General features: G+C 39.6%; 1 protein-coding gene across 1 annotated transcript in view; it reads right to left on the reverse strand.

Annotated features, from left to right (window-relative positions):
• Positions 1–4,700: 4,700 nt before the first annotated feature.
• PACRG (parkin coregulated) overlaps positions 4,701–13,260 on the reverse strand; it is a 213,412-nt gene continuing 204,852 nt past the window's right edge. Inside the window, exon 6 of the mRNA XM_041404402.1 lies at positions 4,701–5,171. Within this exon, the coding sequence (XP_041260336.1) occupies positions 5,017–5,171 (155 nt within the window). The 3' untranslated portion in view covers positions 4,701–5,016. The remainder of the gene's footprint in view (positions 5,172–13,260) is intronic.

Here is a 13,260-nt window from a genome sequence, read left to right on the forward strand (position 1 = left end):
GCCACAGCAGGGTGGCCAAGATTAGGTGCTTCTGCTGCTAATGGGGAAGCCCAGAGAGGGGAGCAGTGTCACCCACTCCCAGGCACAGTGACCCTGTCCTGCTGCACACACACCAAGAGCACAGGGGGTGGTGAGCTGGGCATTGTGAGAGCTGCTCAACTCACTCCTGAGTGACATTAGTAAAAAAGTAAAGTATTTGTTGGTTTGTGGCATCACAAATGGGGCATGAAGCACAAAGCTGACTCCTTGCTCTGCAAGAAACATACTTTTACCTCCCTGAGGCTGCAGTTTGCTGTCTCTGCTCAAACAGGCTTCCACCCACCTCACCAGAAGCCACCATGCACTGTCCAAGGAGAGGAAAGCTCTCAGCAAGGAGCCTCCCAGCCATACCCAGGCTGGATTTGCTAGGCAAGAACAAGAGCAGCTAAGATATGCCCCACCACACACACTCCCCTTCCCTCCCCTCTCATGCCGGAAGGATTATGGGGCCAGTGCGGGGAACGTCTTGTCCTGCCAGGGCACAAACCTTCCTCTCCCGGTCTCCAGGAGGCACAAAGCAGCTCTGAGAGGTTGCAAGCAGACAGGCTTTATATGGAGTTCCCACAAACATCATTGCTTTTATTTAAGGCAGAAAACACAGGATGTTACAGATGAGTGGAAAAATGTGATGTGCCCCACTGCCTGCAGTGCCCCTCAGACTGGAGAATGCTCTTCTGGAAGTCAGAGGGTCTCCAGACAGGATTAGGAAAGCACATAGTGTCTGCTCTAACATTTTATTTTTGCCCTGCTTGGCTGCAGCTACACCTCCCTGCACCCCACACACAAACACCCTCTCAGCTAGGGTCCCATACCTTCCCTCCCACTTACAACTTCCCACAGCCCTTTTGTATTTGACTCCTGGGAGGCTCTTTTCAAACTTTTTTGGCAGCTCCGTCTCTTTGAAACACTGGAAAGCTACCAGCGAGAAGCCTGGCTCCGGCTCCCTGCCCCAGTGCTGGCAGCCTCTTGCTCCATCCTCTGCCAGGCTCTGCCCCTCTGCAGGAGCCCAGGGGCAGCCCCAGCCAGCCCTGCCCCTGCCACCCTCACATGGGCTGCTCGGAGTGCTCAGGGCATCAGCAGCTTGCACAGCCACTGCTCTGCAGCACCTGCCAGCACTCACAGCGTGCCACAGTTCCCTGAACACTGACACCTGTTACGGAGCTCCCTTACACAGCTTTGGGGAGCAATCATCAAAAAATATTTTATTTAATGCTTGTTTTCATGATCATGCATGACAAAGGTAGCCAAAGGTACATTTTTTTCCCCCCTAATGTTGCCACATTCTTTTTTCTTCTTCAAACTAAGGAGTTGCCAGCCAACCTAACACAATTATTACGATAAACTGGAGAGATTTCAAACAGGCAGTTTCAGAAAACCAACACTTACAGCTTAACTTCCCACACATTCATTCACTGGTGCTCCTTACCTTACTGGGACTGGAGAGCTAGAAAGCAGCAGAAGACCCCAGAATAAGGCACAAAGCACACCTCTTCAGCCAAATTTGGCTTCATGTGTTTGCACTTAATTTATACCCCATGAAACACCTGGCCGAGAGTACCTTTTAATTGATTGCAATTAAAAATTGTTGATTGGCTTGCCCCTAGCATCAGTGACCACAATTACATGACCTGATCAGATGAGAGGAAGTTACTATTTCTTAACCATATTTTTTTATTTTTCAGCATAGTAAGACAGCTAAGCAGTGTATTAAATGATATACTATTACTTGTATGCTTAAGCACCTGAGTCCTTGATCTTGTGCTTTATAAAGTGCTCTGAGCTGTGCAGTAATTGCCCATAAATATGCTGCTGATCATGCTTAAAGGGACATTGTCAAGGTTGGAAGGCCTACAGTTCAACTTAGTAAAATTACATCTCAAAATAGTTTTATTCTTAGTGTTTCAAAATTACCAACCTGTGGGTTTTATCATGCTTCTTTTTATCAGTCCAGCTCCTAGAAGTAATGAGATTATGGGAGAATGTTCACTTTTAAATCAATGGATCACACATTGGAATAGTATTGATGGAGACTAATGTTCTCATGCTGAACATGCAAATAAAAGCACTTTTCTATAAAACTTATTTTTCCTGATGTGAATATGCATGACCTCTATTGCCCTTATGGTTTGCCATAAGGTCACCCCTTGTTGAACCTATGTCTTGTGAAAGAAATCTTCAAGAAAGAGCACAAGGCTGAGGGCATCAGGCCTGGGCAAGTCTGCAGCTTCACAAAGTGCCCATTTTCCATGGTGTCTCTTTGTCAGTCAGCAGTCTTGTCCTAGCTGAGCTGAAGGGGAGGGCATGCAAAAAGAGGGGGCTGGGGAAAAGAATTACACAGGCTGGTGAGGAGCCTGAAACTTCTCATCCCCAGCAGAGCTGTTGGGAATGCAGAGGGGTGATGGGATGGGGAAAACCCAGGGCTGAGAGCCCTTTCCCGCACAGTCCCTCCCGCCAGTGGCTCTGTGGCTGGAGCCCAGCGCCAGGGGAACTGAAGCCAGCTATTGAGGAGCTTTTTGATCTCAGGCAAAGAGCAGTACTGGACTTTCTCTTAAGGAAAGAATACAAATAGCTGAGGAGTGAAAGGTGGCCTGGGAATTCTCCTTTTATGAAGGGCTTGGTTTATTTCTGAGCTGAATAACTCAGCTCCCTCTGAGCTGCAGTTTTCCAGCACAGTCTGTACTCATGGGAAACCTGCAATGCCACAGTTACCAAATCCATAGATGTCAGTCAATGAAAAAGTATGGCTCAGTGGTGCCAGGGACAAGGCAAGGCAAATGGGGAGAAGCTGTAAGCGAAGGCTGTGCGGATGCTGCCAGGGTGGCTGTGCAGAAAGGCATTTTTGGAAGAGGAGGCATGGCCTGTGCCCCCCTGCATTGTTCAGCTAACCTCTGTGCTGCAAGGTTTGAAGACAAAGCTCTGGAGTTTCCAGAGGCATGGGCCTACAGCCAGGCTTCAGCTCCCTTTCTGCTCAGAAGGTGAAAGATTTGTAGATACCCTAGACGTGAGGCGGAGGTGTGGATGCACTTACGCATCACAGCTGTATGTTGGGCACAGGACAGACCTTGTCTCAACTCTAGGGACTCGAGGGTAGCTCTGGAAAAATTGTGTAAAACTCAGGAAGAACAAAAAAACCCACAAAAACAAAAGAACCCCTCAAAACCCAACACCCTCCCCCACAAAAAAAAAACCCCAAAAAACCAACCAACCAACCAAACAAACAAAACCCCCAAAAAACAAAAAACAACAAACCCCCCCCCCAAAAAAAAAAAAAAAAAAAAAGCCAAAGAAAAAACCAGAAAAGAAATGCCTCTGGGGCCTGGGAAAAAGGCACACCTCCAGCAGCCATGCCTAAACCAGGACCAGGGGCTGGTGAGTGCTCGTGGCTGGTGGCATCACTTGAAGGTGCAGCTCCTCAAAGAATTGGAAAGAGTAAAAATCTTCTTAATTTTTTTTTTTTTCCATTCACAGGAAAGAGAAGAAAGTAAATGAAAATCCTCTGGCTGAAGATACCACAGGACAGAAAAAGGCAAGTTCTAATGTTAATGTAATGACAGATATGGCTCAAAGTTCCAGCAGGGAAGGGTGTTCCCCACACTTCCAGCAAGCATCCAAGAGAGCAGGGCAGCATAGGGACTGTGTCTCTCACTTGGACAAGCCTTGTAAAGTGTGAATATAGATATGGATATGGATATGGATAAGCACTTGAAAAAAGTCTCATGTGTCTAACACCAAAGAGTGCATTTTAGGCTCTTAACAGTTACTGAAACACTTGAAAGTGCAACTTGCATACATTTGAAGAACTCCAGAAAACATAATGAAAGCCAGATGAGCCCAAAGTCTTTCAAAGTACTTTTAAAAAATCTCATGTTTTTAGGCAAAGTTAATATCTCTGGTTTGTTTTGAGCTGACTCAATAATTTTAAATGGTTGTCTTTGAGAATTGTAAGACTGGTTTTATTTTTTTTTTGTTTTTTGTAGGTTTATTCCACAGAAATGCTTAAAAAGCAATAAAGCCAATCTCAATAGCTTTGCTTAAATCCATGACTATATCAGTTCTGTGTTATGGGTACACAGGGAGAAACTAACTGAGTAGGAATTTGTAAAAGACCTGTAACAATAGTTACATTGTTTGCACACATACACACCATAATAATAACAACACAAAAGCAATAGCAACCTTGCAGTTACAAAAATACCAAGTGCCCTTTAAAAATGTACATGTATATTCTGTGTTTACCCAGATTACCAGTGATACTTTATGTATGCTGTATCTTCTGTCTGATTTATTAAAGGTTTTTTTTTTTTTTCTGGGCTTCTTTTCTTCAAAACTGTGCTTGTGCCTTTTGTTTACCAAGAGGAACCTCAGTTCCATGAGTAAACACCTGGAAGCTGAGAACAGGAGTGGGTAAGAAACCTGGATTAATTTAATGACAGTGCCTTATAATGGAAAATATAAATTTTCCTGCTGCAATTGGTATATACATTCAACAGTTTTATTGTATGTCAGTGCACATTATTCGGCACAGCTGCCAGAGAGGCATTGCTGAACTGGTGTTTCTCTTCCATGACAAACACCTATTAAGCAGTCAGCATAAACTCTTCTTGTTACAGCCTCTGACATCACCCTCAGGGCAAGCGGACACAGAACAGCGATTGCTGAATCGCGTATGAAAATTATACTTTTATTGTCTACACAAGTGAAGGTTTAACTCAGATTCCTGTTCGAGTCAGCTCTGTTATAAAGGAGTGATTCTTTCAGGGAACAAACAAGCACAGTACACCATTGTAATCAAAGGAACAGACACTATTTATGTATTGGAAAGCCTTGCTCACAATAGTGCTAACACTCCAATGCCCCAGAAGCCACTATTTTAGCAGCTGTAGAGAAGATAAAGCATGACTAACAAGATGCCATACAGAGTCAGATACAGTTTTTTTTAGAGCACAGATGGAATCATCCCATTTAATATAACTCAGTTTACATGCACGACCAATAAGTGGGAATCATGTATTTAATGTTTATATAAGCATTTTCTCCACCGTAGCGTTCAAAGAGTTGCAGTGTCTCTTGGATGAGAACTCCAATATTTTCACGCTTCTGCTGGCTGTATTCTATCCCATCACCTAAATTAACTGGTCAATAAAAGAAAAAAGAAAAGAAAAAGGGAAGAGTTATCTTGAGTTTTGTCTTACACTTCAAAATAACAACATAGAAAATTGCAATTGCTGGTCAATTGCAATGAAAGTAAATGAAAATGAAAATAATGGAAACACATGAAAATGAAAATAATGAAAATAAACACATTCTTATATAAGATGAATATGGATTCTCTCTTTCACAGTCCATCTCTAAAACCATTACTTCTTTATCTTTAACACTGCTTATTTAAGACAAAATTCTACTGCCAGATGCACTTTTCTAAAAAAAATAATCTAGACTTGTTATGATTTGAAATCTTAAATAGGTATTAGTTTGGCATTGCTCCACATGAACAATATGATGACATTAGTCATCCAGGGAACCTGGATAATAGAGATTTTTGGAGATAACATGGAGTAGAACATCATTCAATTTCAGCTTCCAGAAAAATGTGTAAAATTAAGTCAATGCAAAAGGACAAATTAGTGCAGTCCCCAGACACAGTAACATTTACTGCTGCTTTCTCTAACATGGACTAGCAAGGGTGACAAACACTTCTACACACAGACCATGATTCTTTAAAAATCAGTATGAGCAACAGTGACAACAAAATAAGAACAATAAGAAATAATTTCACCTATAAAGTTGCTGAGAGATTTAAAGAAGGAAAATATTTTTCATTTGGTTTTAAAACAATATTCTGAAAAGTATCTGAAAAAGTGTCTGAATATATATTCCAAGGTGTATAAAAAATAATTTGGAAGGAGCAAAATGTACTCAGACCAGGTTTGGTGTTTTGGGGAGCCGTCACACTGCTGTAGGGTAGTCCTCATGCAGCAGCCAGAGGCCTCACTCTGGGCAGTGGTGACAATGTGCCCGTGTTCACATCTCAGACAATCAATGGCACTCACTCAGCCAGACAAAGACCCATTTGTCAAGACAATGCAACTCCTCCAGCAGAGCTGGCCTTTCACATTTGGAACAGGACAAACACAATGGCAAGGGTAGATTTTGCCCTCACTGTTGCTTCTAGTTCCCCAGGCTGATGCCATCTAGATGTAGAACGGCACCAATCCTCACATCCTCTCCTAAATCTAAGCCTGGATCTGCATTTAAAGCCTGTGGCTTTGTTACCAGCAAAAACTGAAGAACCATGATCTTGAAGAAACAGCTGGTGAACCTGGGCAAAAATCATAATTTTGATGAATTTTTCTGTAAAATATCTGACTTCTTACACACATTTATGTCACTTTACTTTTTTATGAAATGGTTTTGCAAATACTGATGTGACATATGAGGACTGTGATTCTTGAGTGAGAAGGAGGTAATTTATTTTTTTATCATGATTACTTTTAAGCACACAAATATTTTCCAACACATTAACTGTTAATCTCACTGACATGAAGAGCCAGGGTTGTGACATCAAAATTTATTACAATGAATTTATTGTTGTGTTACGAATAACAGATTATGAGAGTGCATAGAAAACACCAAGAATTATTAGAAAAAGGATTGACTTATACAAAAATAGTGCAAAAAGAAAAGCACGTCACAATTGGGTGCAACTTAGAATAAACATGGCTTGCTCTTGCAGAAGGGAACTGAGATCACTGTGCCTCATCACCTGTCTTGCATGTGCAGTGCAAGCCCTCCCCAGAACACCTGGAGGTATTTCTGATTTCACCAGTTTGAGCAAAGGAAATCCTGAACCTTGACCTAAGTCTTGGCAAATATGTAAAGGAATTACTGACTTTCCAACCATATGTCTATTATCTGTAATTTTAAGCCTACACACATGCTCTGCTAATGAGCTTACACAGCTTTCATCGTTCTTTCAAAGAAGTAGTAAAAAAAATCAGCTGTCTGGAAGTAATGGTGATACATTTCTAAGGAAGTCTGGGGGAGGCCAATGAGAAGCCGTGATAATGCCGGTAGCAGAGGTATTTTCCAGAATTGCATGTTACAATCTTCATTATAGAACATGGTCTGTACAAGAAATTATGTTTTAGATGCTTGATTAAAAGGTACCTAAGAATATGAGGCAATAATAAAGGAAAGAGTCTGCAAGAGAAGACTGAATGTGTGATGTGCAGACCGTCATTACAATTTTTTTTTCCTACAGACCATCTGTGTTTTATGAAGGTTTTTATCCTCAAGACAGCCATAATTCACACCAGTGTCGTGACACAAGCTCCAACCAACAATACTGGAAAGGTTATGTCAGCATTGATGTCACCTGGTAAGTACTAAAATGGCTATCCTACGTAGTTATAGGAATTAGCAAAGCTTTCATACAAAAATGATAATCATTAACCCAAGAGGACAACATCCATTAAATGGATGAGTCAGAATTATCTGCCCAATGCACCTAAGCGTAAATATCTATTCTATATCTATATCTAATAAATATCTATCTAATAATAATAATGATGATTAGTTGGAAAAAAATCGCCATTGGAGTATAAGGGTCTCAGCATGCCCTTCTCTGGTTTGACTATATTTCCCAGCTAGTTTGCCTGAGAAGCCAGCTTTGTCAGCCACAAAAATGTTGCATATGTAAAGTGTGAACATGGATCTGGTTCAAACTCTATGAAGTTGTCCTTTGTGAGGAAGAATAAATCAACATGAAAATGCTAGGAAGAACATTTGTCATATCTTTGACTCAAAGTGAAATGTCTGGCAAATTCAGTATGCACCAAGAAATCATTTTCAGAACAAATGTTACTTCTATGTTTAGAAGAAATGCATTGAAGGATTACTGACAGATCTAGAGGATTGCAATCAGGATTCCTGATCCCAGCCCTTCCTGGACCAAAAAGTTAGTTCCCAATCTCCCAAATCACGCACCAAAGGTTTTATGGTGCTTAAAGTGGAGTGAAAGTGTTTGCACCTGTCAGGACCTGTGTTAGCTGATGAAATCAGCCGGCACACCAAGGCCAGGAGCGGCACTCCCTGCCCTGCCAGTGCCAGCTGCTGTAGCCAAGGAAACCCTGCTCAGGCCCTCAGGGACTGAACTCAGCATTTGGCAGGGAACAGAGGAGGATTTGAATTTTGCTATAAAAGGTGGTTTGTATTTGAGTCTAGACATGCTTCTATTCATGATTTGGGATATTAAAGAAATTCTGGTGTTATTTGTATTCCATGTAATTTCATTTTTAAATTTCACTGGGGTAATGCTACAAATATAAAATATTATTGCTTTAAAGAAGGATAAGCAAGTTTCTCTTTATGCACTAAAAGCCTGATATGGCAGTTTTGACATTTTGGAGTGGACAAGAAAGGTAAACCTACCCTTAGAGCTCACTCAGATCTATTCTTAACTCTAGACATTTGTTAGCACCTGAAATTGCCCAAGACATTCCTTTAGTTTATTAGATTTCCTTTCAAGGCAGGCCGAATCTCAAAAGGAGGAGTTTTTAATCTCCTAAATATGTTGCTTGTAAGTATTTCACAGATACAAGAGCTTGCTCCTGGTGGTGATTGTTCCAAAGGTTCTACTTTGCACAAATTAAAGGCAGGGTTTTCATACACCTGTTTTTGCAGGGATGTCATAGATCTTGGGATATTAGATTTTCCACAAATGTTAAATATCTGAGGAATGTTTTGGATCAATATTTAAAAGAAATTTCTAAAGTGACTGTGAAGACAGCCCCATGTTGCCCATTTAGAGGACATTTTAAATCAAATTGTAACTCAAATGTAATTCCTCTATCCTGTACTGATGAAAGTGTTTCTTTACTCATGTTAAGTGTATATTGTCACACTTGTGTATTTCAGCTTGTCTTGGAACAAATGATTCTTAGCAGAAATTTTTGAAGAGCTACTAGTTAACAAAGAGCTCTGGTATAACAGTTTGGAGTGGGCTTTTTTTTTTTTTTTTTTGGTACACAAATCAATAAAACTACTTGGAAAGATAGGCACCATTCCTTCCTTTTGGGTCTTGAAAAACAAAGATACTGAAAGGTAAAGTGACTTCCAAGTCATGAAAGGTATCAGTCACAAACCACAATTCTCAACTTTTATTGTTGACAATGAGAGTACTATTTATGGTAAAATATAACGATGGTAATAATCTATTTTAAGTGGCTCAGTTCACCCTAGTCAAACCAACATGTATTTTCAGCAATTAGAATGACTACAGGAATGCAACATGCTAACCTGAATGTTACTTCAAAACAAAAAATCCCAGCTGCAATGCAATTGAGCCTGCCACATAACAAAATACAGTTAAGCAGTACAAACTAGCATTAAAAATTTTTGAGGGCTTTCTTTCCTTCTAGGAGTCAACACCAATACCAAGAAATAAATGGAAGCCAATTTCAGCTACAGACTGACAAGCATCCATGTCAGGGTTCACATCATGTAAGTTCACTGCTCAGGCACAGTTCAGAGCTTAATTAAGCTTTCAAAGTCTTCTTGTTAGGATAAATTTAATTGTCATAGAATGTGTTGGCTTCCTGACTGGAGTGGGAAATGAAAGCCCTGATGAGTCAGTGTGGGGAGAGAGGAAGGCTCCTTTGCACCACTCCTATCACTGTGACTCAGAATTCTGCTTTGAAATTGTCAGCTCCAGGAAGGATGAGGTAGTTCAGTCTCCCTGTTCATTTAATTGAAAGTCTGTGAAAAGTCACAGGGTAAGAGTCTAAACCCCTCCTGTCTGCCAAGAAACAGTGGGACATTTCCAGTTCCTTTCACTCAGGGCAAGGAAGAGACACCAGGAGGTTATGACTTGTGGTTGTTACTAACCCGGACAGAGAACCCCATGTTCCCTTTTTGAAGGCTCAGAGCAATGTGAACATCAGTTTTAAATGTTCTTTACGATAAGTCTAGATTATGTACACACAAAGTGCAAACTGGCTTCAAGTAGGCTGGTCCCAAAGCTGGAGTGCTGGAAAGAAGATCTTGTAGAGCACTTTATGTTGGAAGGAACCTCTGGAGTCATCTGGTCCAAATGCTCTGCTCTAAGTCAGCCTCATTTCCAAAGTTAGACCAGCTTGCTCAGGGTGGAACATCTGCAGTTGCTCCACACAGAGTAATCCCAGAATGGGAAAGGGTGCAGAAATCCCCTTGGGCTGGCAGAGATTTTCACCAGCCATTTAGAATGTCATGGAGGAGAGTGCTACTTCTTAAATATGAATATGGGTTTCATGAAGGAGGACTTGCTGGAGTTACAAATGTCATAGGGAGAATTATTATCTGTTTTGATAAAAAATAAATCTAAACTTTTGGTGTAGTAACAGATACCACACATATAACACTTCCTTTGGAAACTTAATCTTATTCCAGGGAAAGAGGCACAAATTTTGCTGAAAAATTAATAAAATTTCATTAACACCTTGACTTGAAATCATGAAACATAATTTTAAAAACTGAACTTAACACATATATTTCAAAGCGCTTTAAAACATTAAGGCTGAATGTATTAATATAACCTGAGAAGGCCAAATCTTTGAATAAGTACAGACACATTTTTTGACACTATCAACACTTGAGTTCCTTGTTTCTTGCTTTCCTTGGCTCTTCCTTCTATTTTTCATCACTAGTGCTGAGTGTTTATCATTTTACAATGTTACAGTACTGTAGAGATTGCAGAAGAATATTTCACTCTAGGAAGGCATGTATGCTTGGAATTTAAAAAGAATACTAATATAGAGATATTTCAGCTCATCATGTCTTAGAAAAGATTTTCCTAATTCTCATTGAAGGCATTTTGCTTTAGCATAAAATATAGATTCTTCCTATAGTTATCTTCCATAAGCATCCAGCTTTTAGTTATTTCACAAATAAGTATTTATAGTAAAATGAATGCAGTGTTACTAAAAATGCTATTCAGAAAGTCAACAAGTCAGCAAGTAGAGGAAGTGCTCTGATTGGACAGGAAACATGGAAATGACGCTTTACTAATGATGTAAGGCTACTAGAGATAGCTGCAACTACTTCCAAATTGCTGGAGTAAAAAAAAAAAAAAAAGAACCAACAATCCAACAAAAATCTAAACCAAACAAACCAAAAACCCCAGCTGAAAATGAGCCAACACAGCAGCTGTTATCGCAGTTTTTCCATTTCCAGGAAATGTTATCAATATCACATGTAATCCTTTCTAAGCCCAGGTTTTGAGATTTTTTTTGCTCTTTGTTTTTTTTTTTTTTTTTTTTTTTTAATAGAAGTACAAGAATGAAAAAGAAATCACAGGTTTTGTAACAAAATTTATTAGCAAACATATTAATGCAGTAAAAAATAACCAAATAATTTTTCCTTTATAAGTACTTAAACTTCTCCAATTAATTCAGACTTTGAAGTTTGCCTATGCTAGTGCTAGAGATCAATATCAAACAAAGTAGAGTTAAATAATCTTAGATAAATAGTATGCTCAACAGGGGAATGGAATTTGGAGGCTGACATTTCATTGGCCTTGGGACAAGGTTTACTATTGCAAAACAATATATTAGTCACAAATCATGCTTAACATGCAACAAGAGTTGCACCAGTTATGTGAATCTGATGTTCTGCCAGTTGTTTTAGATGAATATAAGTTAGTACAAAGTAAATAATATTTTTTGGTTGGAAATCATGTTTGTGTGTTCAAAATTTGCATAGCTTTGCTGGACTGATGTGAAATATGTTTGTTCATCCCATTCATTTCTCATCCAAATATAGCATCATTAATGCAAAAGGAATTAAAACCATGAAAAAAAAATCTTTGCATGTGTGTGGAATAAACATAATTTCTTTTTTAATGTAATTCAAAGTGACAAACATGCAAGTCCTCAAGAGCTTCAAAGATCACTGAGTTCAATATGAAACATAATCCTAAACCAGCTAATTTGTGACATTGAGTTACACACATACTTAAACCCAAGGTGGTTAGTAATCCATCCTCTTTCCACCAATTGGAAATTTTTTATTAATGCAACCAAAATGCTTTTAATGGGGGGGAACCCTATGTTTTTCTTCACAAGCAAAAAGCTCAGTATTCCATTACTTTGTGTTAATAACTGCTGCTATGTTTGTACATCTGCCATGTACTAATGGAATTGGTTGTGTCTAATTTTGCCATTCAAAATCATTACCATTTAAGAAGTCTATTCAGTCTATTTGCCCATCAAAAATTGCACAGAGAACTAAATTACTTTAACAACTGCTTTCCTAGCTTTGTGACAGGAGGGTGAGCCCTTTTTTGTGTCAGGGGAAGTTTCACCTCAACATGAGGAAGAACTTCTTTATGTTGAGGGTTGCAGAGCGCTGGAAGAGGCTGCCAAAGGAGGCCATGGAGTCTCCCTGCCTGGAAACACTACAAACCCACCTGGACACGTTCCTGGGTCCCCTGCTCTGGGTGACCCTGCCTTGACAGGAGGGGTTGCACTATGTCATCTCCTTTCCAACCCTAACTATTCTGCGATTCTGTGGAATGTGACCAGATAAAAACAGGCCAATGCATTAAAAATGTCTCATCAAAATAATGGGAGCAAGCAGTCAGATATGCCTACAGGTTGCTGAATATGCCTAAAGCTGCCAGTTTTCTAGTTTCACTCTTCCCTAATTAAGCTAAATAAGCAAGAGCCTGAAGTCAACAGAGGGTGTTTTAGCAGTGATTTGAGAAAGGACAAGGAGATGAAAGCCATGAATGACTGTGTGGATTCGCCAAGAAATCTTTCATTGCTGTAGGACAAGGACAGAATTTAAGCAGTTTAAAGGACAACTAGCACTGAAACTGGAATGTGCTATTTTATTCTCAAGCCAGATAAAGGGACACCCTGCTCCACAGGTATCAGTACTATAAGGATCAGGATATCTCCTTCTGGTGTGTCTTTAAATTTTTGCTATATATGTGTGTGTGTATATGTATATATATATGTATATATATATATATATGTGTGTGTGTGTGTGTGTGTGTGTGTGTGTATGTAAATGAATTGGATTACTCTTCCTTTGTTTTTCCAGTTGAATTAATTCATATTATAGATAAAAAATAGCCTTCCCATGATGTGAATTTGCTTTCTTTTTATGAAGGACATAAAAATAAATACTTATCAAAAGCTAGTTAACAGCTATACATTTTACATTAAGAAAAGCATAAATTTG

The sequence above is a fragment of the Onychostruthus taczanowskii genome, unplaced genomic scaffold (assembly GCF_017590055.1).
Source record: "Onychostruthus taczanowskii isolate IOZ18803 unplaced genomic scaffold, ASM1759005v1 scaffold21, whole genome shotgun sequence".
Taxonomy (NCBI): Eukaryota; Metazoa; Chordata; class Aves; order Passeriformes; family Passeridae; genus Onychostruthus; species Onychostruthus taczanowskii.